The 25,076-nt window shown below is 56.9% G+C and overlaps 1 protein-coding gene across 1 annotated transcript in view; it reads right to left on the reverse strand.

Moving 5' to 3' along the window:
• The window catches only part of COL27A1 (collagen type XXVII alpha 1 chain), a 134,914-nt gene that overhangs the window by 25,954 nt on the left and 83,884 nt on the right, over positions 1 to 25,076 (reverse strand). The window contains exons 26-39 of the mRNA XM_066367345.1: positions 23,393 to 23,446; positions 23,110 to 23,163; positions 19,672 to 19,725; positions 14,482 to 14,535; positions 13,911 to 13,955; positions 13,785 to 13,829; positions 13,461 to 13,514; positions 12,583 to 12,636; positions 11,673 to 11,726; positions 10,193 to 10,246; positions 9,196 to 9,249; positions 5,322 to 5,429; positions 458 to 511; positions 249 to 356 (exon numbers count right to left, since the gene is read on the reverse strand). Coding sequence (XP_066223442.1) covers positions 249 to 356; positions 458 to 511; positions 5,322 to 5,429; positions 9,196 to 9,249; positions 10,193 to 10,246; positions 11,673 to 11,726; positions 12,583 to 12,636; positions 13,461 to 13,514; positions 13,785 to 13,829; positions 13,911 to 13,955; positions 14,482 to 14,535; positions 19,672 to 19,725; positions 23,110 to 23,163; positions 23,393 to 23,446 — 846 coding nt within the window. The remainder of the gene's footprint in view (positions 1 to 248; positions 357 to 457; positions 512 to 5,321; positions 5,430 to 9,195; positions 9,250 to 10,192; positions 10,247 to 11,672; positions 11,727 to 12,582; positions 12,637 to 13,460; positions 13,515 to 13,784; positions 13,830 to 13,910; positions 13,956 to 14,481; positions 14,536 to 19,671; positions 19,726 to 23,109; positions 23,164 to 23,392; positions 23,447 to 25,076) is intronic.

Here is a 25,076-nt window from a genome sequence, read left to right on the forward strand (position 1 = left end):
AGGAGACCCACAGACCCCATCAAATTGCAAGAGACACTTTGTGTTGTGTGTGCTCTTCCAGGAAAGGGGCTGCGGCTCCTGCAGGTTCCCAGAGGGAAGCGGCTGGGACGGCAGGTGCTCAGCCACAGCCGGAGCGGGGATCCGTCATGTCTGCCCTCGGTCCCCCTGCTCCATGACTGACACCCCCCGCCCTGCCCCTCCCCACCCCTCCCCCCCGCCCCGCCCCTCCCCACCCCAAGAGTTCTCACCATTGGTCCCAGGCTGCCCCTGGACCCTTTGGGACCGGGGGTGCCAGGCGGTCCGGGGTCTCCAGGGGCTCCCATCTCACCCAGCTGTCCTTGGTAGCCCTTGGCACCCTGCCGTGGGAGGAGAGACAGGCTGTCACCAGGCCTCCGGGGGGAGGAGGGGGGAGGGAGGGAGACAGGGGGGGGGGATCATGGCAGTCGGCGGACCTTACCTTGGCCCCGGTCCGGCCCTTCTCCCCTTGCTTCCCTGGTTTCCCTTCCGGACCCTGAGGGAGAAGGCGGGAAAGAGCAAGGACAATGAGCAACAAGGGACAACTGAGGCAGGCCCGGGCAGCGTTGCAGCACTAGAGCTGGAGGCCGCCTGCCTGGGCTCAACACTGGTTCTGCACTCAATGCCCACATGACCTAGCCCTGGCGGGTAGCTCAGCTGGTTTGAGTGTTGTCTCAATATGATGAAGTTGCAGGTTCCATCCCCACACATACAAGAATCAACCAGTGAATGCACGGATGGGTGGAACAACAAGTCTCTCTCTCTCTCTCTCTCTCTCTTTCTGGTCAATAAATAAAATTTAAAGAAATTTTAAGAAATCCACATGACTTTCACCATGAGGTAACTTCCTGTGATTGGCATATTCGTCTGTGAAGTGGGCACAGTGGTATTTGCCTCACAGACCTGAGGATTCAACCTCTTGATACAGTATCATGATGACAAGCTGCCTGGTCCGTAGTCAGGGCTGGTTGAATGGCTGTTGGCATGGTTACTGTTAGGTATCCAGGGAACAGCTCTCTGAGCTGAGCTCTCTCCATGTGCCATGAACTGCTCCATCTTCACGGTGACCCTGACCCTTAGGCCTGACTCAGACTCCCTCCCACAGATGGTGCCAGCTGACATGCCCAAGGGGAAAGCTACCGGCCCAGGTTCCCTGATTCCGTGGCCAGGCCCTGATTCCCCTGCAGATCTGAGAACCTGCCCAGGGCTCAGGGTACCTCGCAGCACCAGGCAGGTACCTGGTGATACCTGCCTGAGCAGAGAGATATCCTAGGTGTTCCCTCGTCTCTGAGATGCTGGGTGTCACTTCTGCTAAGCCCTGAGGTCACATCCCACTGCTGGGGTCCCCCTCTCTCAGGAGCTAGAGCTGAAAGGACTCCTCACAGTAGGGCACTGTCCCAGGAAGGTCAGTTGCCCTCTGCCACTCTCCCACTGGGGCACCCAGGACACCCCAAATGCTGCTCTCCTCTGTCTTGCTTCAAGGTGGGCCAGTCTGGCTCTTGCTTCAAGGTGGGCCAGTCTGGCTTTGTCTCCATAGTTATCAGGGAAGCTCAGTGTAGGGGGATGAGTGTATGTAAGTGTACGTGGGAAAGAGAGATGAGAAAGTAAGAGAGGGAGAAGAAAGAGAGTCCTGACATGGCCACACTGGGTTGGGGTGGAGGCGGGAGGGCAGGCAGCCTTTCTGTCTTAAAAAAACATCCCAACTGCCTCCAGAGGAAAGTTCCTTGAAGACCCAGACCTCAAAGGGAGCTGGAAAGAGCATCTATGTTCTTGGCAGGCACTAAAGAGCTGGTTTGATTCTATTCCTTTGGTTGCATTAACAGAAGCACATATTGTAGGACCTGGGAGGTGATGATCTCATTTTGGAATAGAAGTTGAACTCTAAGAGGAGGCACTGAGTAATGGTGATGGAGAAGGGGGAAGAAGAGGAAATCCTAGAGGAACAAGGAGACACCTGGGCTAAACCAGAGGGACTTCATTCCTGTCTTTAGATTTCAGCAGTTGCCCTGAGGATGTCTGGCAATGAAACTTACAGGGAGGCTGGCTTTCATTTAGTATAAGAGAGAAATTTCTGTTCAAAACACACAACATAGCAAAAGTGTATTGGAGGAGATGACTCTGTCCCAAAGGAAAGTGCCAGGCAGACCATTCTGGGTGGTTAAGAACTAAGGAGTAGTGACCTGGATGCACCAAGCACAGACTACGTTGCATCCCAGTGCTTGAGCCCTCATGAGACCCTGGACAAGTCCCTTCCCTTCTCTGTGCCGCAGTTTTCCCACCTTTAACTTGAAGATCTTGAACTAGTCCAATATGGTGGCCCTTAAACACATATGGCTACTGAGCACTTGAATGTGGCTACTGGGACTGAAGAAGTAAATTCTTAATCTGATTAAGTTAAATTTATAAACAGACATTGAAATTATTGGAAAACTTTCAAGTATGTTAGAAACAGCTTGAGATACGCACTTACATTTTCAACTGCGTATTTTATGAAATCTAAATATATACCAGCTTCTTTCAGTGGCACTTTGGTTTCTGAATTGAGAGATGCTATAAGTATACACAACAAGCTGGATTTTAAAGACAATACAAAAATGCAAAATTCCTTATTAATAATTTTTATATTGATTATATGTTGAAATGTTTGTATTTTGGGTACACTGGGATAAGTAAAATGTTACCACAATTAATTTTACCTATTTCTATTTACCTTTTAAAAATGTGACTATCATGCCCTGGCCGGTTGGCTCAGTGGTAGAGCGTCGGCCTGGCGTGCAAGGGGTCCCGGGTTCGATTCCCGGCCAGGGCAGACAGGAGAAGAGCCCATCTGCTTCTCCACCCCTCCCCCTCTCCTTCCTCTCTGTCTCTCTCTTCCCCTCCCACAGCAAGGCTCCATTGGAGCAAAGATGGCCCGGGCGCTGGGGATGGCTCCTTGGCCTCTGTCCCAGGCGCTAGAGTTGCTCTGGTTGCAACAGAGCGACGCCCTGGAGGGGCAGATCATCGCCCCCTGGTGGGCAGAGCATCGCCCCCTGGTGGGCGTGCCGGGTGGATCCCGGTCGGGCGCATGCGGGAGTCTGTCTGACTGTCTCTCCCCGTTTCCAGCTTCGGAAAAATACAAAAAAAAAAAAAAAATGTGACTATCAGAAAATTTTAAATCACACACGTGGCTTGTATTCTGCTTATATCAGACAGCCACGGCCTTGACGACCTCAAGGTCTCTTGCTCCTCCAGTAATAAAATATGAACACCCTTTGGGGCCTCAGCCACTCCCAGGCACTCTGTCTACAGTCAACCTCATTGCTCTTTCAACTGTCACCCTACGGCTGGGAGGAAGGGATTAATTATCCCATCTTAGAGTTAAAGAAACTGAGGCTCAGTGAGACTAAGGTACTTATCTGCAGGTTAACCAGCCGGGTTAGGAACAAGCTAGGCAGCCTCAGTTTCTAGCTGTCCCTTGGCCCAGGCTGGTCCTGGCTGGGGAACTGTGAAATCAGGATGCAGGGGATGATGGAATTTGTTGGTGGACTGTGGTGGATGCAGTGGCTGATCCCTTGTCAGAAGGAGAAATGAGTCCGTGCCAAAGTGTCCGGTACAGGGCGGGGAGACAGAGCTCCCCAGGACAGAGCGGGCGGCCGGCCACTTGCTCTGACCGCCCTCTGCAGCTGGGAGCATCCCCCCCAGTGTGGGAAACCCTGAGTTAGTGCTGGCGCGTCCCGCGGAGGAAGGCTCCGGGGCCAGAACGAAGACTTTCACTGGGCCCCCATCCATAGAGATGTATTTCTGGAAAGGCCCTGATGGCTCATAAAATTCTATTTTTAAATACTCAGCTGTTTCTAGGCCACAGAGTGGAAGATACTTGTCCTGCAACCCCGATGCCAAAGAGACTCCAGTACAGAGTTCTCAACACCTCCACCACCCGACACACACTCCATCTGGCCCCAGTAAACCTCTGTCCAATTGCAGTGTGTGAGAACTGGGAGTGACAGCAAATACGGACATAACACTGCTACCACCCCCACCACCACTGCAACCACCTGCAGCACCATGTCCCCTGTGACCACCACTGCCACCGCTATCATTATCACCATCACCATCACCACCACCACCACCATCACTACCATCACTAACTCCACCATGATCACCATCACCACCACCACCACTACCATCTTCACCACCACCACCACCACCATCACTACCATCACTAACTCCACCATGATCACCATCACCACCACCACCACTACCATCTTCACCATCACCATCACTATCACCACTACCATCACTAACTCCACCATGATCACCATCACCACCACCACCACCACCACCATCACCACCACCATCACTATCACCACCACCATCACCACCTTTACCAACATTATCACCATCATCACCATCACCACCACCATCAACAACATCACTATCATCACTAACTCCACCATCAACACCACTAAAAACACCTGCATCATGATATCTACTGTCACCACCATGGCCACTGCAACCACCACCACCAGCATCACCATTACTAACTCCATCACCACCACCAGCATCACCATTACTAACTCCATCACCACCACCAGCATCACCATTACTACCTTCACCATCACCACCACCATCTCCACCACCACCAATATCATCATCACCATCACCACCACTAGCTTCCGATCATTTTATTTTCCAAATTCATAAAGACAATCTTTCATATTTCTGGTATATTTTATAAAGTGTTTTGCTATCCAAAGTTTCATTGACTCTTCATAAATGAGAAAACAAAGGCTCAGAGAGAGGCAGTGATGTGTTCAAGGTCATACAGCGAGTGGGTGATTGAACAAAATCTCAATCTTAGGACTTTGGGTCCAGGGCTATTTCTGCCCCATGTTTTTGCCCATTCCACAGTCATGATACTCAAAAACTTACTAAAAAAAGGCTCCTGGAATATTGGGACTCAACATCTACTCCTTCCAAATTCTTCCAATATCCCAAGAATGGGAGCAAGTGAAAGGTTGCAAGACAAGAGAATCAGGGCCAATCCCCCTCCTACTAAATTCAGTGTGGCTGAATGTGGGGGCTGGGCAGGAAACAGTCAGCAAGGGCCAGGTCTGTGCAGGGGACAGCGGCCAAGTTAAGGAGTATGTTATTACCCTGATGGTACTGGGGAGCCATGGGAGGTTTAGGCAGGGGAGGAAGGACCTTAGCAGAACACTGTTAGGTGGCTGTTGCCAAAAGGCCTCCCACCCAACTGCCTGAAATAGGCATGGGTGTCATTTGCTCCCAGGAGCCCTAAGTGCTGGCCTGCAGCCAGGCACACTCACCCGGACACCAGTGACGCCAGGGAGGCCGGGGGGGCCGTCCTCGCCCTTCAGTCCCTCCTGGCCCTTCTCTCCACGCTCACCGTCCGGCCCTGGGTCACCCCTGTCTCCCTAGGTGGGGGCAGAGGTAGAAGAGAAAGAAGGAATAAATTAGTCACCAAGACCCGTGGAGGTCCCAAACCTCAGGATTCATTCAGATGTTCACAGATGACCAGCTTCTAGATTCTCTGATCGGTCTCTGAATTGCCCAAAGGGCGGGGTTGGCACGGTCCCGAGGGCACAGGGAACAACCCCAACATGGCAATTGCTAGTGCCTGGGCCTGGGCCTGGGCCGGGGAGGGGGTGCCTCAGGGAAGAGAGGACCCTGACCACGCCCACCCCAAAAAGTTCACAGGAAGGGGCCAGGTTCAGGAGACGAGGGCTCTCTCTCTCCAATGTAGACACATGAGAAAGACAAGAATCATCATAAGCTGAAATAAATTTTCATAAGGGAAACAAATCCACCCAATTCTGCTTCTCAGAACGTTTTCCGGTTTTTTTCTGTGTTGCATTTCGACCTCTGCCCACTTGCACACAGTTTACAACTTTAATAAGAGGTGATAGTTTTGCTTGCTGTGTATCAGTCTCAGAGCAGCAAAACAACGGTTCTGAGCCAGTTAGCAATAAACCAAGCCTTAAAGGCACAATCCAACCAGACTGAGCAGTTCCGCCATTTTTTGTTCATGTCTTCCTCTACTGCGAGCACGTCTGCCCGGTGCTGCCTGCTCTGTGCGGTTCTCATTCTCACCGGCTGCAGAACACTCCCTCTAGCGAGTGGACGGCAGCTGGCACGCGGGCCGTGCCAGAAGGGCCGCTGCCCTTGGCTCTGTGGGCAGAGCAGGTGTGAGGGGTGCTGAGTAGGCAGTGGCCACAGAGGGACAGGACAGTGCCTGTCAGAAGGCTACCTCCATCAGGTATGGCAGGCCTGGTGGGACCTGTGGCCAGTCTAAAGGTGGCTCAGCTGTGACTGTCAGAGAGAGGGTATAAATTCATGGGTAGGAGAAAGGGTGGGGGGGGAGCAGACCTGGAGAAGCGGTGTCTTTGCTGGTTTTGTTTCCTGGCACCACACTTTAGGAGGGACACAGATAAACTGGTGTGGGTCCAGGAGAAAGAGCAGGGTCAGAGGGCATGAGGCTGGAGTGTGGGGACAAGAGGGCCGAGAGCTGGCACTGCAGGCTGGTCCTGCTGGGGCCTGGGCTCCGGGCACAGGGGGCTGGTGTGAGGCATCGCGGGGGCAGTTCCGAGTTCAGCCAGGGAGGACTTCCCAACGGAGAGGGGTCTGGAGATGACACCGGTGAGGGACAGATACCCCAAGCTATCGTGTGGGCCAACGCAGAGCAGATCTGGGCACCAGGAAAGGGCCAGGCAGCTTGCTTTCTGAGGTCCCTTCCCACTGAGACTCAGATCCCAAGCATGGAGGCAGGGAGCTGGCCGTGATGACCCTCTCGCAGAAGCCCCTGGCTCCAGGACTCCCTCCCTGGCCACCCGCTCTCCGAGCTCTCAGAGCCAGGCGGCCTGTGCCGGTGGCTGAACTGGTCTTCAGTGAGGGGCCCTAGCCTTGGCCTTGTAGGAGCTCTTGACCCAGGGACCACCCAGACCCCCGTAGCCCTGGCTCTCCAGGGGTTCTTGTGGATCCTATGTAGAATGGGCTCTGGGGGATCTGGAGAATCCCACAGTTCCAGGACATCTGCCAACGCTCAGAGGAGTCTTACAAGCTGCCTTGCTCAACTTTCTCAACTTCCAGGTGAGGGAACGGAGGCCCGGAAGGAGGCAGAGACTGCCCGGTACCCTGTGTCAGTCAGTCAGTCAGAGCACGGGGAAGCACCCAGGGTTCTGGTTCCTTCTAATTCCAAGGTTCTGTGCTCAGAGAACAATAACTCCCTCGCCGCTGGGGCTACGCCACCTAAGTTCAAATCTTGCTGTCACCTCTCAGCCACTGTGCGACCCCGGGCAAGTTCTCTCATTATAAAGTGAGCCCCAGTGCGTTCCTGTGAGGGTTGAAAGAGGTACTCCCCAATGGAGACAGCTCGGCACAGCCTCTGGCAAACGGGCTGGATAAAGGTAAGCTGGGACTGAGTCCCTGCCACCACCCTCATCTCCGGGCGGGGTCGTGGTCAGCAGACTCAGCCGAGGAAACCAGCAATAAGAGCACTCTGGAAACTGCAAAGAGATGGGAGCCTCCTGGAGGTCGTCCTCACCAGAAAGGTGACTCTCAACAAACACGGTAGAGCAAACAGGGTCTCTCCTGGAATTCTCACGAGGACCAGGGAAGATGCCACACACCTGCGTGACTCCCCTGGCCCAGGGACCGATCAGGGGAGAGCTGGCTTTGGAGGGAGAAGAGGAGGAAGCAATCAGAGCCCGTGGAGCCACGGCAGGTGGGCTGGAAGGACTGTGTGAGGCACCAGGCCTGGAGACCCCTCCCATCCCACCTGAACCACGACTCGAGGGGGAGAAGGCGGCGGCCTGTTTTCTCATCTCTCAAGTGGGGATGGCCAGGTACCTAGCTCCCAGGGCTGCTGGGAGGATTAGAGGTGTTAATTCGTGTGAAGCTCTGAAGGCGGGTGGTACAAGCCCACGGTGAGCACACCGAGGATTTTAGCCAGAACGCTCCGGTCACATCCTAGGATGCAGCAGGGTTGGGAGGGAGAGAGGCAGACAGGGGGCGCTCTCACCCTTGCAAGAAAAATAGAGGGCAGCGGGGAACCAGCCAGGGGCCAGTCACCAAGGCACCCGGGAAGAGGAGGAAGCCTTGGACTGGAGCAACTGTGGGGACAGGGCAGTGTGAGGGGAGGTCTAGGGACGGGGGACTCAGGCCCAGAGACGACGGGTGCTTATCTGGGAGTAAATGAATGACAGAAGGAATCCTGGGACGTGGCACTTGGGCCCTGGGCTGAGGAGCGGACTCACAGTGTTACAGGTCAGCTCCAGCGAAAGCCCACTGTTGAGTCCGAGCCAGAGGCCAGGGACAGGCCTGAGCTGCAGGTCAGGCTGGTATCAGACAGCAGGGCTCGCCTGACCTGGGCTTCAGTGGGCCTCCAGCACCTCCTCAGGGTTCTAGCCTCTGGGGTAGACAGATGTATCGACGGCACGTGGTAGGTAGGTCTGAGTCGGGCCCACAGGCTTTGATGTCAGTGAGCCCTGGGTTTGAACTTTTGGATCCTCCACTCATAGCTTTAGACACTGGATGAATACACCACTACCACCCTCTGAGCCTTGGTCTTTTTACCATTATGATGGGCACATGGTATAGAAAGCCAGCCAAGGCTTGGGTCTTGGCTGTGTTACTTATTAGCTGTGTGTCCTTGGGCAAGTCGCTTAACCTCTCTGAGTCTCGGTTTATCTAAAGACAGAACTTACCCTGTAGCATTGATCAAGGTGATCCATATAAAGGATGTAGCATAGTACCTGACACATGCATGATTAGTCCTCTATAAGTAGTAGCTTACAGCTCATGAGTGGTGACTATTATTGTTCCTGATCTTTCAGAACGTTTGGAAGAAAACTGATATCAAAGCCGCTAGCTCTGGGCCTGGCATAGTGCGGGTATTCAGGTGCCACGTTTAGCCAAAAGAAGCTGCAGTTTTGAGGAAAAGGGAAGCGGGAAGGAGTGGGGGGTGGTGGGCAGAGGGCTGGGTGGGGGATGGGCGGTGGAGAAGGCCCACCCTCACCCACGTTCAGTGGGAACTGGCCGGAGGTCTGCTCTCAGAGCTTTGCGGGAACACGGGGCTTCTGGGAGAAACCGTAGGTATTGGATGGGAGGGCAGTGGGGGGGGACAGGCAGAGGCAGTTTCAGAACGCCCCTCCCCCACAGGGCCTGCGCCAGAAGGACACTTACCTTCAGGCCGTCGGGCCCTGCAGGGCCACTGTCCCCCTCGAGGCCTGGCTCTCCCTGGAAAGCGTGGTGGGAAAAGAGGAGGAGACATTATTCTGGAAAGGGGGCCCAGGTGCCCTCCTGGGGGCAGGACCCCCTGCCCCTGATCTCTAGGCAGTGGGGCCCCGGCACACACTGTGGGTGGCTGAATTTGAACCAGGAGGGTGGAGGCACCCATTCCGTTCCCAGAAAGGAGAGGCAGACCCCCGAGCACAGCCTGCTGTCTGCCGGGTAGGCTGGGGTGGGGTCTGCATGAGGTCACGAGTTAGAAATTGCTGGTCTCACAGCCATTCTGGTTGGTTGGTTAGACTGGAAGGCAGTGCGGCCTAGTGGTGGAGAAAGGCTCTGACGTCAGGCAGACCTCAATACCCCCGTGGGGCTTCCCAATCACTGCGGTTTGACCACAAGCAAACAGTTCAGCCCCCACAGGCGTCTGTTTTCTCATCTGAAAATGGGGCTGATCCTACTTTTTTTTTAAGGGTTCCTTCAAGGCGGAGTATAAGCACCCACAAATGGCAGCCATTGCAGATACTATTCCTGCAATTGGAGAGAACCCTCACGGGACGCTTTGGTGGAATCCTATTGCTCAGATGAGGAAAGTGAGGCCAGTCCTCCACGAGGAGGAGTTTGGGAATGATACCCAGACCCTGGGTTAATCCAAAAGAAACCAATTTCTTGGTTGCAGGCCTTCTCATAGCCTTGAAAAGGCTACTGCTGATGTGCAAGAGGGGAACACCGGGTATACAGTGAGCCCCAAACATTGGACCACAGAATGCTTGTCTGTGAAGAGCGCCTCTCCACTGCGGAGACGCTGACCCACCAAGAGGCTGAACGAGGCCGTAGTGATTCACGGTCTATTTCTGCCCGTGAGGGAACAGACTCAGGGGGCTTGAGTAAAGCTCTCCCCAACCCAGTCATCTGGGGCTGGCTTTCCAGGGAGAATAAGTTTGCTCTGACTTACCCGCTGCCCGATGAGGCCCTGCTCCCCAGGGGTGCCCAGCGGCCCAAGGTCACCCTACAAGAAACCAAACACAAGTCCATGGGCGTGGGTAGGGCCCTCACAGCCTTTGATTTGGTGGGATGGGGGGGGGGCTCTTTCTTCCCAAGAACCAAACAGAAATTGTGAAGTGGCCACCAGAGCCCGTGACCCAGTCAGCCCTGGCCACGGTCCTCACAGCTCACACTTACATAGCGCTGTTCTAAGTGCAATGGGCCCTTTAGCAACGCCTGGGTTGGGGGCACAGTCCAAAATCTGCATATAACTAGAGTCGCCCGCCTTCACAGATTCCTGACCTCAGGTCTGACCCTTGAACAAGGCAGGTTGGAACCGCACCAGTCCACTGAGAAACAGCCTCGTATAAGTGAAGGCGCGCAGTGCCAACCCGTGTTCAACGGTCAGCGGTGCACTCTCATTTCACACACTGAAGTCTCACAACAGCCCTACCAGGAAATGCATCTTCTTTTTTATAAATGAAGACACTGAGGGGCCGAGGGGCTCAGTAATCAGCCCGAATTCATGGCTAACAAGTACCAGGTTCAGGATCAAACACAGGTAGCTTGGCCCCAGAGGGTCTCGGACACAGAGATGGCCACTCTGCCAGCCCCCTCTCTTCCTCTCCCCGAGAGCCCTGAGGAGAAACCCAACAAGCAAGAGGCCCTAAATAAGCCCAAATCAACGTCACCACTATCCCCAAGAGACCCTCAAAGGCTCTTTCTCCTGCAGTGATTTCCAAGCTACACCCTCTCCCTGCTGGTGTCTGGGCACGAGGAGGAAGCGGAGCTCTGAGCCCTCAGCCCTGCCCCAACCCCAGCAGAGCTCTGAGCCCTCAGCCCCGCCCCCACCCCAACGGCCCCACTTCTAGCTGTTTCATCGATGGGGTGGTTTTCTGCATTGTTCGTGCAAAGGATTCTGGAAGCGAAGACCGAGAGTTCCAGGTCTGGACCAACTCCCTCTGAATGGCTGCGCGACTCAGGCACAGAAGGGGAGTGACTGATCTGCCTCAAGTCGCACAGCCCCTCGAAGACTCCCCCAGGCCCAGCCTCGATAACACCCTCAGGACAGCAGCATCGCTGGTCAGCTGAGGGGACTGCCTAGAAAGCACGTCTTCTTCCTACAATGCAGCGGGAAGAGGGCCCCCCCAGAGCCCAGGCACCAGAGGGCGCCTACGTCCCAGCCGGTAACGAGGGGCATGGGTGCTGAAGTGCAGACAGTATCGGAAGCCAGAAGGTAGGGCCACCCCAGCATGGGGGGAGGGGCAGGTGCCAGAGAAGACGTTGCTGGGCAGAGGGAGGGACAGCAGCCTTGGGCCGGCTGGGACGTCTGCTATAGCATGGCCAGGACGCACTGAGAACCCATTATCCCGGGCACAAGAAAGGCCTGCTTCTCTTCGGTGGGGAGGCCGTGGCCCCCAATCATCTGCTCTTCCTTCAGCCCTCCTCACCTTCATCCCGGCTTCCCCAGGAAGGCCCGGTTCTCCCACTGCACCCGGCGGCCCCTGCAAGAAAATGCCATTGGTCCCTTCTAGAGCAAGGACTGGCCCCTGGTTGTCAGGGAGGAGATAACTAAGGTAGGCTCAGAGAGGGCAAGGGAGGCGCCTGAAGTCACACAGCACGAGACACACACAGGGGTCTTGCAGCTTAGAGCTGGGGCTAGAGGAAGGGAGCTGATGGGGCTCAGGCTGCTGAACCTCGGGGCTGCCCAGAGGCAGCTGGAGCCCTCTCCCTCCCTGAGAGTGTGGTTTACCACATTAGGCGCCCTTGGCAAGCACAAGGAGGAAAATGTCATGATTCACACAGGCCAGGGGAGGGAGCCAGCAGATGCTGTGTCAGGGCTGAGTGATCCCAGCCCTTCTCTCTGCAGCCCGGCCAGGAGGACGGGTGAGAGGCCGTCCTGAGGGATCGTGACCGGCATGGCGGCGCCCTTGCCCGAGCCCTGGGGCTCGGTTTCCCCTTGGGATATGGCAGGGGCGTCTGGGGCTCCTTCCGGGCTCCCTGCTTCCCGACCTTAGGAGGGCTGATTCTGCAGTCAAACTTAGGCTGGGCTGAAGTCCTAGCAGGCTGGCGGAAGGGCATTGCTGCTTTCCCCAATGCCAAAAAAGGGCCACTGCCAACTCCCACCCACGTGAGGGTCTTGGTACCCCTGCCTCCCATCCATTGCCCCTCAGACTGGGAGTCCAGCTCCTCGCCCAATGCCATTAGGGTGCGTCTACCCTCTCTGCCAAGGTACCTGCCACCTCTTCCGTTTCTACAGCACACAGGACACGACCATGTCCCCAGGCCAAGACAGAGACCCCTGAGGAGGCAGGCTGGGACAGCCTGACACTTCCTAAACAAGGGTCCCTCAGCACTCACCTTGGGTCCCATCTCTCCTGGAGGGCCAATTGGTCCCTGGGGTCCCTGAGGGCCCTAGCAGACAGACAGACAGACACAGAGAGTTGGGAGAAGCCAGCCTGGGCCCTCTTTGGGGTGGTCTGGAGGGGTAGGTGAGGTGAGCACCCATACAACCCAGGACTTTGCAGACATTGCAGCCCACGCCCCCACCCCAGGCCACGTGGAAGGTCCCGGTGTCTCCAGTATATCTCCTCCATCAGTCTCCGATTCATGCTCCTATTCATCTACCTAAAACCCAGAGGGGCCCTGCCCTGCCCAGAAACCTAGCTCTGGGGCCTCGCTCACTCTGTTCCCTCGGCCTGGATGCCCTTCCACCTCAGCCCCACTTTTGGAAACGCCCCACCCAGGCCCTGGTCAAAAGGGGATCTGCTTAGGCCTCAAGATGTGGGATTTCAGTGCAGCCTGGGGGACAGGAGCTTCCTGCACTTCCGCTGTCCCACTGGGGACTCTTCCTCCTGAGCCTCTGTCCTCTCCTCTCCACCCCCAATAGCACCTCCTCATTCCCCGACGCTTGGGATGCTCCTCCACATCCAGCTCTTGCCCCTCCAGTCATGCTGGGCTCAGCCATTCCAGGCACCTCCCTCCCCCCTCCCTCACTCTAGACACATTTTCTCATGTCATCTTAATGACAGGGTGGCAAAGTAAGGACCACTATTCCCATGTTACTAGCAAGAAAACTGAGGTGGAAGGCTTAGACTCAACCCAGAGCCCCTGGGGTCCCCAGCCAGCTCTGTCTCTACCTTCCGAGGCTGTCCCTCTCTACCCTCTCTCCTATGTGAGCCCCTGCCCCCACCACCTGCGTGGACAAAGACGCAGAGGGGGAAGGGGAAGGCACTTACCGGTTCTCCTGGGAGGCCCTTGGTGCCTGGCGGGCCCGAGGGACCTGGGATGCCCTGCAGAGACAAACAAAGGGGACATCAGTCCACCCTGCCTGCCCCTGGGCCTCAGTCAAGCCATCACAGTGTATGAGGGTCCTATCCCCACCCTCTGCTGGGTAGTGGACGGGACACTGGGTCCCAGGGGAGAGACACGCTAGAAGCTCTTTAGTACAGGGAATGGGCAACTGGAACCTTTGGAGTGTCCACGGCAGGGTGGGAACATGGCTAAAGGGGCTAATGTCTTCCCACACAGCCCACAGCATTTCAGGAACCGGTGACACTTACAGGAAAGCCTCGTGCGCCCAGGTGCCCTCGCTCACCAGCCGCGCCCTGGAAGCACAGTCGGGTTTGTTAGAGGCACAGGGCACAGGCGGGGAGGGGGAGGGGGCTGGCAGCTGTGGCCTGACGTACCTGCTGCCCGGGCTGGCCCAGTCTGCCCTGCGGTCCTGGGGGGCCCTGCAGGAGGCAAAGCACTCGGAGGTGGGGAGTGCTTGGGAGGCCCCTTCTCAGAGAAGGGACCCGCACTCCCACGGGAGACACAGGGACCACGGGGTCCGCCCCTCTCCCCAGCGTGCAGGTGGGGAAACTAAGGCCCAGCAAGGGGAGCGGCTCACTACAGGTGCTCTGGGTGGAGAACCAAGGACCCGGTGCCCCCGGTGCCCCCAGCCCCTGGAGGGGCTTGTGGTCCCGGGAAGGGGCCAGAGGCCTCGTGCGACCCCCTCGCTCCATGCTTCTGTGCTCCCTCATCCCCGTGCTGTCTCTCACTCTCGTTCATCTCAGAGCTCCTCCTCCCCTTCGCCCATGCTCCAGGCTGGGGTGGGGGTGGGGGGGTGGATGAGCTCTCAGGAACTACCCTGCAGCCTCTCAGGGACTCCTGGCTGTCCCCAAGGGGCCCAGTGCTGAGGGGCGCGTGAGCTCTGGCTCCCGGATTCCTGATCCAGCATGAGAGGTGCGAGGAAGGGCAGGCCAGGGGGGTCCGTACCTTCAGACCCCGGGACCCCTGCTCCCCAGCTGGTCCATCTGGTCCTCGGGGGCCCTGCAAGAGGGAAAAGGGACTAGCCCAGTGGACAGCAGGGGTCTCCCTTGGGCTGGGAACCAGGAGGACGGGGCTGCCCGGAGCCCAGGGCTTTTCCCTGCTGGAGCCTGAGGATCCCACTTCCTTCCTCCCATCTCCGACTCACCCCCACCCTGAGGGGGGTCGCCCCTGGGCAATGTGCCCGCTGAGACGGCTCCCTGGAGGGCTCGATGGGCGGACCCAGCTAGAGACCTTACCATTCCAGAATGGGGTTGGCAGTACACTGAAACCCTGGTTAAGGAGACCTTGGGCGGTAAGCCAGCCACCCCATTTCACAGACGTGGAGACTAAGGGGCAGAACAGAGAGACACATGGCTGAGTCCCCACAGCCAGGTCTTTAGACTCTGCTGTCACATGCTTTTCCCAAGCACACCTGGGCATAAACAGGTATGTGAACCACAACAGCCCTTGAAAACTGACAGAGAAAGCCCGGGGGAGGGTCTGCTTATGGCCGCTGCCCCCCCCCCCAACAGATGTGCTAATTTATGGGCCTAGTTTATGAGAGGAGGGGGCAGGAGCAGGGCAGGGGGCAGGTGGTTGTTCCCTAGAGTGCTGGACACAGATCTGACCCTTGAGACAAAATTCTTGGTCTTTGGAGACCTAGGAGTCCTCCAGGAAAGGGGCAACTGTCTCTTTCCCCCCATTGCACAGATGGGAACAGTGAGGCCAAAAGAAGTGACTTGACTACGGCCGTTTAACCTATTAGCAGCTGGTATCCCCTCCAGGGTTCCACCCACTGCCCCCCATGTGCCCTCCATGGTACAGGGTCCCCTGGAGGAGGCCCCCTTGGGGAGACAAACAGGATCCCGTGAAGGAGGCTGGCCCACGCAGCCAGGCAGCAGGGGGACCGGACACAAAGAGGGGCTGGGGAAGTGTCTCGGCGGAGGGAGGATGAGGGATGAGAACATAGAACAAGAAGAAATTAATTAAAATCGGAACAAGAAACTTTTCAATTAATAATTGAGCTGGGAAAAGTGACAATTCCTCTTATCAGTTGCCTGGGGCTCCGGACGCTTCGACTGCACAAGACCGCCTGAAATAACACCTCGCTGAGGAGATACATCGGGCTGGGAGGCTGTGGGGCGGGGGCTCGGCTGGGAGCCCAGTGCGGTCCACTCCTGGGCAAAGCAGGGCTGGAAATGTCACGTCTTAGAGACCAGGGACTGCTCTTCGCTCAGCCTCAGTTACCTCATCTCAGAAAGGAGGGGGAGAAATCTCCGCTACAAGGCAGGAGAGAACCAGCACCTGGCCTATACAGCAAGCGCTCAGTAAAACCCGGCTGGGCTGGAGGCGGCTGCAGGCTCCCAAGGGCCAGGGGCACAGAGGCGTGGCTCAGGGAATCTGGGCTCAATCTGCTCCTCAGCATAGGCAGCTTGTCACACTGCATACAACTGGCTGGGTTTTCACAGGTTCAAGACGAGGTTTGATACAGAGTGTGTGGGTGCAAGTTCTGGATTTGCTGCCAGCTTGCTTGCTGTGTGGCCCCGGGAAAGCCGCTTCCCCTCTCTGGGCCTCAGTGTCAGGTGGACACTGTCAGACCAGGTATTGGACTTACCCCCACCCCACCCCACCTGGATGCATGGAGAGGGGCCTGGCGGAGATGGAGCCACATTGGGGTGGGGCATCCTGGGTCATGGGAGCCAAGACAGAGGCTGAGCCGAGGGCAGGCACCTGGGCCTTTCTGAGCAATGTCTTCCGGCTGCTAGCCTCTGTCTCTAGCTGAGGCATAAACCCTGGAGAAAGAGTGCTGGGATAGAGCAGAGGCCCAGACGGGTTGAAGGCTTGGCCGAAATCACACAGCACTCTGGTTATCCCAGGAATCAAAGCCTTTCGGGGAGAAAGGTTATACAATCTGTAATAGCAGTAACAACCATAGCAGAAGCAGCAATAATCGTGAAAGCTATTGTCCTCCTTACACAAATAAAGAAACAGCCTATGGTTACATAGCTAGTAAGTAGAGGAGGCAGAATTTGAGCCCAAGTCAGCCAGATGCCCATTTTTCCCCACCTCTACATGTCATTGTTTATCTGTGTGAGAGTGAGCTCCCCATCACAGTGGGTATGCAGGTCAGGGTCTAAGAAAGCCTGCACTGGGGTAGGGTGTTAGAGAAGACGTCTTAAATCTGTTATTAGGGGACTCTGCTACCCCCTAGGGGCACCAGAGAGCTCTGGAAGCTGGGCTGGCCCAGGAAAAGAGGACCAACCTTCTTGTCTGGAGGGAGAAGGAGGCAATGGGCCCCAGCCACCCTCCCTCCCCAGCCCCGCTGTGCAGGGAGGGGAGTGAGGGCAGCCACACTCACACCCTTGCTCTGGCCACTGTGCAGCTTGTCCTGGGTCCTGCAATTCCCCCGTCCTGCCCCCTCCCTCCCCGAATGAACACAGCTGACCTGCCCCCACTGGAGGAAGGCCCGGGTTTCTATCAGAACCACATGTCTGTTCTCTCGGGGCAGCTCCCCAGGAAGATGTTTGAAGGCACAGCTGGGGCTTGGGCAGGGAGGAGCCCCTGCCTGGGACAGAGAACCTGGCCAATCGCAGCACTTGTGGAAAGGAGATGGATGTCGGTGAGGGAACCATCCCATGCCAAGCACATCCTGCACATGGCTGCCCGGCCGGAGCTGACCTGTGTGAGGTGCTGATGAGATGCAAGCCCCACGGCCATCGGATGGGGTCGGTTCTGCTGCTGACCCGTTGTACAGAGGGCAAGGTGGAGGCTCCCAGGGGGCAAGTCAGGATTCAGGGCCAGGTCTGCTGAGCTGTAAGCCCCACTCACAGGAGCAGAGCCCACGGCCAGCACCTGAGTCTCAGGATGCTCCCTGCTACCTCAGAGTGGGTAAGTGGAGGGACAGTGGAGTCTCCCACCTTCTTCTCCACACTGTGCCGCAGCACGCGGGCTTCCTGGCACTGTCCTGTAGGCCCCAACCTGCATATGCCCCGGGATGGGGAGCTCACTCCCACACTGATAAACAGTGATTGGTAGTGGTGAATAAAAGTGGACATCCGGATGACTTGAGTTAAAATTCTGGCTCCTCTCAGTTTCCTCTCAACAGCACCCACCAAGCCTTAGAGCGGTTCAGACTCTGGACTGACACCCGGGAGGCTGAGACTGGCCCCTATACCTGTCAGACCCTGGCGTCCTCACTCTTCCAGCTGAGGCTGGTGGACCCAGACTGTCAGCAATCCTACCAAGCCCGAGGGTCGGGGCCTCATCCTTCCTCTGGCCTCAATCCTGTACTGCTCATGTTGCCCAGGGAAGGAGGGGGGAAATTGGGGGGGGGGGGCAGCAGGATCCATCCGCTCATGGGCAGGGGAGCAGGCAGGGCCTTCCAGACCCCCAAGTCCATTCTCCATGGCACATGCGGGGAAACTGAGGCCTGGAGAGCAGAAAGGCCCTTGCTAAGGTCACGGAGCAAGCCAGGAGCTGCAGAGGCTGAGGGATGGGGACTGCTCAGAATTGAGCTTTTTAACAGCACAAGGGGGTGCCTCTCGAGGCCCCCACCACCCTCAGCTACCCCATCAGTGAAGTGGCTGACAGTACTCTGTTTGGCAGGGGACCTAGGGGACAGATAGATCCCACAGGTTTTGCATTCCTGCCAAACCCAGCAGGGGGGAGGGGCTGGTATTCCTAAAGTTCCCTCCCAGCCATGGGCTTTGATGTGGTTGGGAGCCTGGGTTTCCTCAAGCAGGGGAGAGTCTCCCAGCCACTGTTGGGAAGGGGGGCTGGGGGAGCTCAGTGAGCTGGGAGGGGGGGCTAAGCCTTACATCTGGAGGGCAGGGGCAGGGTCTGGGCTCATCCTCCAGCTAATGTGGCTGCTAGGAGGACATGTGCACAAGGTCAAGGTGGGACCAGACTGTCAACGGGCCTGGGTCCAAGTGCAGAGGCCCAGGACGTGACACCGGGCGGGGCCCTGCCGGGCCAGAGGAATGCCTCCTAATCTCCCCTTTTCCAGGCCGACTGCTCAGGCCATCTGGTTCAGGGGAAAATTTAAAACCACTTGAAATTCGGCCAAGAGGAGCGTGATCATCACGGATCCCCTATATGGCGCTTGGCGAGCAGGCCTGGGCTGCCTGGCCTACCTGTGCCATCTCATCTCCCTTACAGGGCTGCCTGGCCCGGCACCTGCACACCAGCTGGGTGCAGGCGCCCCCCCCACCAGCCTTCCCTGCATGGTGAAAAGTAAGGCTGCAAAAGAGCCAGGTTCACTGGGTTCAAATCACAGCTCTGCCACTTTCTAGCTCTGCAATCTGAGGCAGGCGACTTAACCTCTCTGTGCTTTAGTTTCCTCGTCTTGTAAAATAGAAATAAGAACAGCACCTACTTTATAGGGTAGTGTTGAAGATTAAATGAGTTAATAATTTGATTAGACAATGCCTGGCACATAGGAAGTATTAGCGATTAACCCTTGCTATCGTACTTGGGCCACCCCTTGCTTAAAACCCTCTATGGCTCCCCACTGCCCTTGGAGTATAGTCCACAAACCTAGCTCTGCTGTTTGAGGCCTGGCTTGGCACCTGCTAATTCTTGCTCTCATCCTTCTCCCAGTCCCTCTTTTGAACCAATAGGGATCCTTCAACATGCCACACCTTCTCTTGCCTTAGGGCTTTCCCTCTGCCTGGAAACTGGCATCAGCTCAAGCAGTGCCCTCCCCTGAAGCCATCCCTGGCACCCTGTCCAAGTGAGGTGCCTCCTCTAGGCTCCCAAGCTTTCAGCAAAGATGTGCTAATGACCCTAAACTGTCTGACCAACCCAACTGAGTCATAAGGACAGACAGGTGTCACACCTGTCCTAGCCCCTGTGGCATCGACAAAGCCTCCAACGTGGCTGGCACAGAGCAGGTGTAAATAAAAGGTGGCCGAATGAATGAACAAACAAAAAAAGTGACAAAGCATTGGTGCCACAGAGCCCACCGGGGCCCACTGGATGGCAAGGCCTGGCACTCAGAAATGGGCTGGAAAAGACAGGTTGGCCCCACAGTGAGCCCGGGACCCTGCCTGGTTCTGTGAAAGTCAAAGCCCTCAGGACGGGACAGGGGGCAAGGTCCAGGAGGGGGTCTCCCCAGCGGGTCACCAGAGCCAGTCCCCGGGAACGGGCCCCACTTACCCGGCGTCCCTTGGCTCCCCTCATGCCTGGTGGGCCTCGGGATCCTGGAGGACCCTGGGGGGAGGAGAACAGATCTGGAGAGGCCTCCTTTTTAGGGTGTAAGTGGAACACAGGCCTAGGAGCAAGGGTGCGAAGCTTGGCCTCAGGAGCAGCCCCCTGCCTGGGCTCAGCAGCCTTGTTATTAAAGGATTGGGCCAGTGGGAAAAACTGTCCCACAAGGAGAAGCAGAGGAGAAACTGCAACCTTGAGCAGAAGTCTGCCCTGGGCCCGAGGGGTCTCCACCCTCCTGGGAATCCTTAGTGGGGAGAGGCCTCCCTGGACGAGCCATTTCCCTCTTATCTCAGCATCTGAAGCTACAGGACCTTTCTGAAAAAAGGTCCCCTCAAATACCCATTGCCTCTTTTCTCCATCACCAAGGAGAACGTGGCAGCCCAAGCTCTGTCTCCCACCCTGTCCCCAAATATCACCTGAGAGCTAGCTAGCTACCTGAAGTCTAGAAAGAGCCCTGGGGGAAGAAGGGGAAGAAGGGCGGAGCTGAAGGAGGGTGAGGGAAATGCATGAGGAGAGGAGGGTCAGGGGGCGGGGAGAGGCTGGGCAGAGAAGTGGGGTGGGGGGCGGAGTGAAGGGAACAGGCCTGGCCCAGGGAGGATGCCTGTTATCTCGGTTTGATGTTGGAATCACCAGAGGGCCCAGGGAGAGACAGGGAGGGAGGAACAAAAACACAGGCTGGCTTTGTTTCTTGAACTCTGAGCACCTGGTCCAGCACAGGCCTGTGACACGGACCGCCAGAGCTGTTGAAGGAACGATGAGTATGTGAACTAGCGAGGACAGAAGAAGGCGGAAGGGAGAGAAAGAAGGCCGAGAGAGGGAGTGGGCGGTCTCACGCCCAGGTTCCAGCCCCAGCTCCACACATCAAGCAGTAACTGCACCCTGCGGCCGGCCAGGAGCCCTGGACAGCGGCAGGGGCCCCCCAGCTCCCAGGCAGTCTCAGACTGGGCCTGCTCCTCTTACAAGGAAGAGTCGGCCTCAGCCCCCTCCGAATCCAGGCAGAGGCCCGGCTCCATTTGTGGCCTCAGGGAAAGCCCCTGCAGCCCCCATTTCTCTCTCCCTACGGCCTCCAGGGGCGCAGACCCTCCAACTGCTGCCGCTGAAGGGCGGACGTGAGGGGCTGGGACCCAACCTGACCCCTCGTCAGCAGAGCAAGCAGGGTGTGGACCCGGGCTTGGCCCCATGTAAAGGCCGACCTGACTCCTGGGTGGTGGAGAACAGGAAGACTGGGTGAGAAGGGACCGTTTTATGGAGGGATCTCAGACTGCAGAAGGTACGCGATGCGTCGCTGGGAAATTCAGGAGCCAAGTCTCGACTTAGAGGCAGTAGTGGAATGCTTAAATGAGCCAACGGCTCTAACAGAGACCTAGGTTCAAATCCCGGCTCTGCCACTTACTGAGTCTGTCTGTGACCTTTGGCAAGTGACCTAAACTCTTGGGCCTCAGTTTCATCAACTAAAAAATGGGGCTAAGAAGAGTCCCCGCCTCTTAGAGCTGCTGAGAAGACACAATGACCTGGAAGGTTCTCAGGTAGCTTTGGGCTCTCTTAAAGAAGGAGGTCAGCGACTGGAGAGGTCAGGGTTTGGCCCCCAGGCATGGAGAGAATCATCTTGGCTGACCTCAGGGACTGGATATAGAAAGAACACGGATGTTAAAATGATTGGAAAAGTGGGGAAAATGCCCATCAGCTGTGAACAGTATTGTCAAAAATGTCTCTTTACTAGCAATTGTCTTACTAAGCATAGTGGTAATCAGTAAAGTCAACAAGTAGTAATTATTGCTAATACCATCATTAAGCACTTAGCATATGCATGTAGTTTGCTAAGCAATGAGGTCATGAACTCTATCATCTGTCTCACAGCAATTTTGTAATGAAGGTAGTATTACGCTGGCTCACAGATGGGGAAACTGAGGTTCAGGGAAGCTCTGAGTGTCACCAACAGTCACACACAGCTAGCAGGTGGGGGATTCTCAGGATTTGACTCACAGGTGTCTGATTCTGCAGCCGACTTCCTGGACCTGGCTGCGCTCCCGCTTCCCCGGTGACACTAGGGGCGGCCGGCTGGCCGGCAGGAGCCCAGGAGATCCAAGAGGCCAGCCGCATACCGCAGCAACAAGGGGTCAGTCCGTCTAATTTCTCTCAGTCTGGGCCAACCCGCTGACCAGACGGAAGCCCCGAGGCAGCGGGTGGGAGCAGGTCAGCAGGGGCATGGAGGTAGGGAATCCAGAGGAGGCCAGCACCCTCCTTTTAGGAACTACCCTGGACGCCCCATCATTTGCCTACCTCCCACCAGCCTTCCATTTTGTCCCAGCAAGTCCCCTCTAGGCTTTCTTCTTCACCCTGGACAGATGGGGAGACCGCGGCCCATGCAGGCCAGAGTCGAGGGGCTACAGAGCTAGGATTTGATAATGGTCCCCAGCACCTGGTACTTGGGCTTTGACCCTGGGTACCTCTCACACTGATGGCTTCTAATCACTCTATTTCCAGCCTTTGGAGGGACCTGGGCAGCCTGAAGTTACTATCTCCCAGCCCCACTCTGGAACCCTCACGGGGCTGCCCCCCACATGCTTCCCACCTGCCTGAAGCCCATGCCTCCACCTCCCAGCCCCGAGCGCTGGCCTTGGTGGAAATGAGAGCCCTCGCCAGTCTCCGCGTCCTCCATCAGCAGAGGAGGAGGGGCCCGAGCTGCCCATGCTCTGGATGAAAGCCCCCCTCCACCCACCACATCACCCTCCTGGGAGTGGAAGGGGCCTGTGGATTTGAGTGCTCCTACCACACTGCTCCCCCATCCCTCCCTCCTTGCCTCGGGGTCCTCAGGAGCACCCCAGGTTCCTCAGGGAGCACAAGAAGCCCAGGACCCCTGCACCCTTGGCTCTGACCCTCCGCCCGTCCGTTCCCAGCATTTCCCATCTCTCCCCTCCTTTCCCACAGCAGGCGTGTCTTATCTATTGGGTCCTCTCTCTCCCCCATGCCAGAACATAGGCTCCTAAAGGACAGACAGGGACAGCTTTCCGCCTCATTGATGGCTGCATCCCCAGCTCCTGGTGAGGCCCGGGCATATATTACACAGGATGTCCCAAATAAATGAACAAAGCCATGATGGTGCTGGTGACCAAGATGCTCCCGTGTAATGAACATCGCCATGTAATGAACATCAGCCTCATGGTTTCAACTTAACGCGTGCAATCACACGATCGTGACCACAATTATTTTCTCTATTTTCCAGCTGAGTGAAATTTAGGCTCCGTGTTCAGCGATCTGCCCTGGCAATACAGCCAGGGAGTAGTGGAGCTGGGATTAGAACCCAGGTCTGTCAGACTCTGAGGCCTGGACTCCACACCCTTACTTGACAGTGGGTTTGAGCTCAGGGAACATGGGGGCTCTGCTTACCAGGGGTCCAGGCTCTCCGGGGGTCCCAACACCACCTGGCGTTCCAGGATGACCCTACTCAGAGAGAAGAAAAAGGACTTGGTGGTGGACAGTGCCTCCTCCTTCAGTCCTGCCTTGGCTGGCTCAGCCCCAGCCCAGGACACGGGGCAGCAGGCGAGCCCCCCAGAGGGAGAAGGAGCAGGTCCTCCTGAACAGCTGGGGCAGGCAGAGGCAGGCAGAGGAGAGCCCGCTGTCGCCGTGCCCATGACAGGAGTGGGCAAAGGGATGCAGACTTGCTCCTTACCATTGACCCCTTGGGTCCAGGTGCTCCTGGGGGTCCCATCATACCCCGGTCACCCTGTGGTGGAGACAATTCAGGGAGGTCACAGCTGTGGGGTAGCCCTGTCGGAGGCAGGTGTAGAAGGCCTTCCAGGGGCCTAACAGGGACTTGCCCAAGATCTATCGAGTGTCCCCGCCCAGCTCATGGACATACCACCCCGGGTGGTGACAGGGGAGGGATGGGGGTCTGGGATTTCCCTCAGCAGAAGCCAGACCCCCAGCAAGGCCTCGGGTCCACCACAGCGTGGCTCACAGTGGGCTTTCCTCAGGCAAGGGTGGTCCTGATCAAGGATATGCTAATTGCATGTCCCCTTTGACATGGGCCCCACGCCCTGTGGTCCTCATTAGGCTTGGCGTCCCCTGGCTGGGCATGCCGAGGCAAAGATGGCAGCGGGCTGCATTTCTTTTGCCCTCCCCACCCCTTGCCCAAACCTAGGTGACTTGCTGGGGAGTCAGAGATGTCGCTCTCTCCCTCTTGACTCATCCGGACTGCCCAGCACAGATGGCGATTGCAGCAGAGAGCTATGGCCAGAGGCGGGGGCTCTGGGTCCCCACCCTGGCTATTTTTGTGAGGCCCTGTTTCTTGTATCCACCCACCCAGTCACAACATTTATTGAGCATCTCCTAAGTACCCAGCACGATAAGCTAGCCCCGGGAGACGTGGTGGTGAGTAGCAACAGACAGATCCTGCTCACGTGGAGTGAGACCCGGAGTGTCAGGAGGAGATGGACACAAATCCCCAAACCGGATGTAAACCGGGTAGAGCGGTGACGGTGTGGGTCTGTCTCAGCACGAGGGCTTCCAATGGGACGTGCCCACCTGGGTGCAGGGGTGTGGCGGGGAAGGGGTCCCTGAGGAAGTGCAGCCAGACCTGAGAGCTAAAGGATAACGGAGAGTCAGGTAGGCAGAGAGTGTGGAGCGACAGGGCTGGGGAAGGTGTAGCCAGCAGCAGGAAGGGCGTGGCCGTGGGCCGCAGGTGAGGAGGGACTCGGAACGTCTCAGCAACCAGAGAAGGCAGAGTTGGCTTGGACACTGCACTCCAGTGATGCACGAGGTCACCACTGAAGACAACAGGGGAAAGGGCACACTAGACCCTTCTATTTTTTGTCACATCTTGTGAATCTATAATTATTTTGAAATAAAAAGTTGCTTAAAAAAATAAAGAGGAAGAGGGGAAGAAAAAAGAGGAGAAAAAAAGGGGTGGCCAGAAGGTCTAAGACACAGGGAGCGACGAGGGGGGCGTCTCAGGATAAGCCTGGAGAGGCAGGTGGGGTCGGGTGAGTGTAGATGCCCCCCCCCCACCTCTGGACCTCAGTTTCTCTCTCCGCCTGCCCAGCAGGGCGTCTCAGGATAAGCCTGGAGAGGCAGGTGGGGTCGGGTGAGTGTAGATGCCCCACCCCACCTCTGGACCTCAGTTTCTCTCTCCGCCTGCCCAGCAGGGCGTCTCAGGATAAGCCTGGAGAGGCAGGTGGGGTCGGGTGAGTGTAGATGCCCCCCCCCACCTCTGGACCTCAGTTTCTCTCTCCGCCTGCCCAGCAGGGCGTCTCAGGATAAGCCTGGAGAGGCAGGTGGGGTCGGGTGAGTGTAGATGCCCCCCCCCACCTCTGGACCTCAGTTTCTCTCTCCGCCTGCCCAGCAGGGCGTCTCAG

Source organism: Saccopteryx leptura, chromosome 2 (assembly GCF_036850995.1).
Source record: "Saccopteryx leptura isolate mSacLep1 chromosome 2, mSacLep1_pri_phased_curated, whole genome shotgun sequence".
Lineage (NCBI taxonomy): Eukaryota > Metazoa > Chordata > Mammalia > Chiroptera > Emballonuridae > Saccopteryx > Saccopteryx leptura.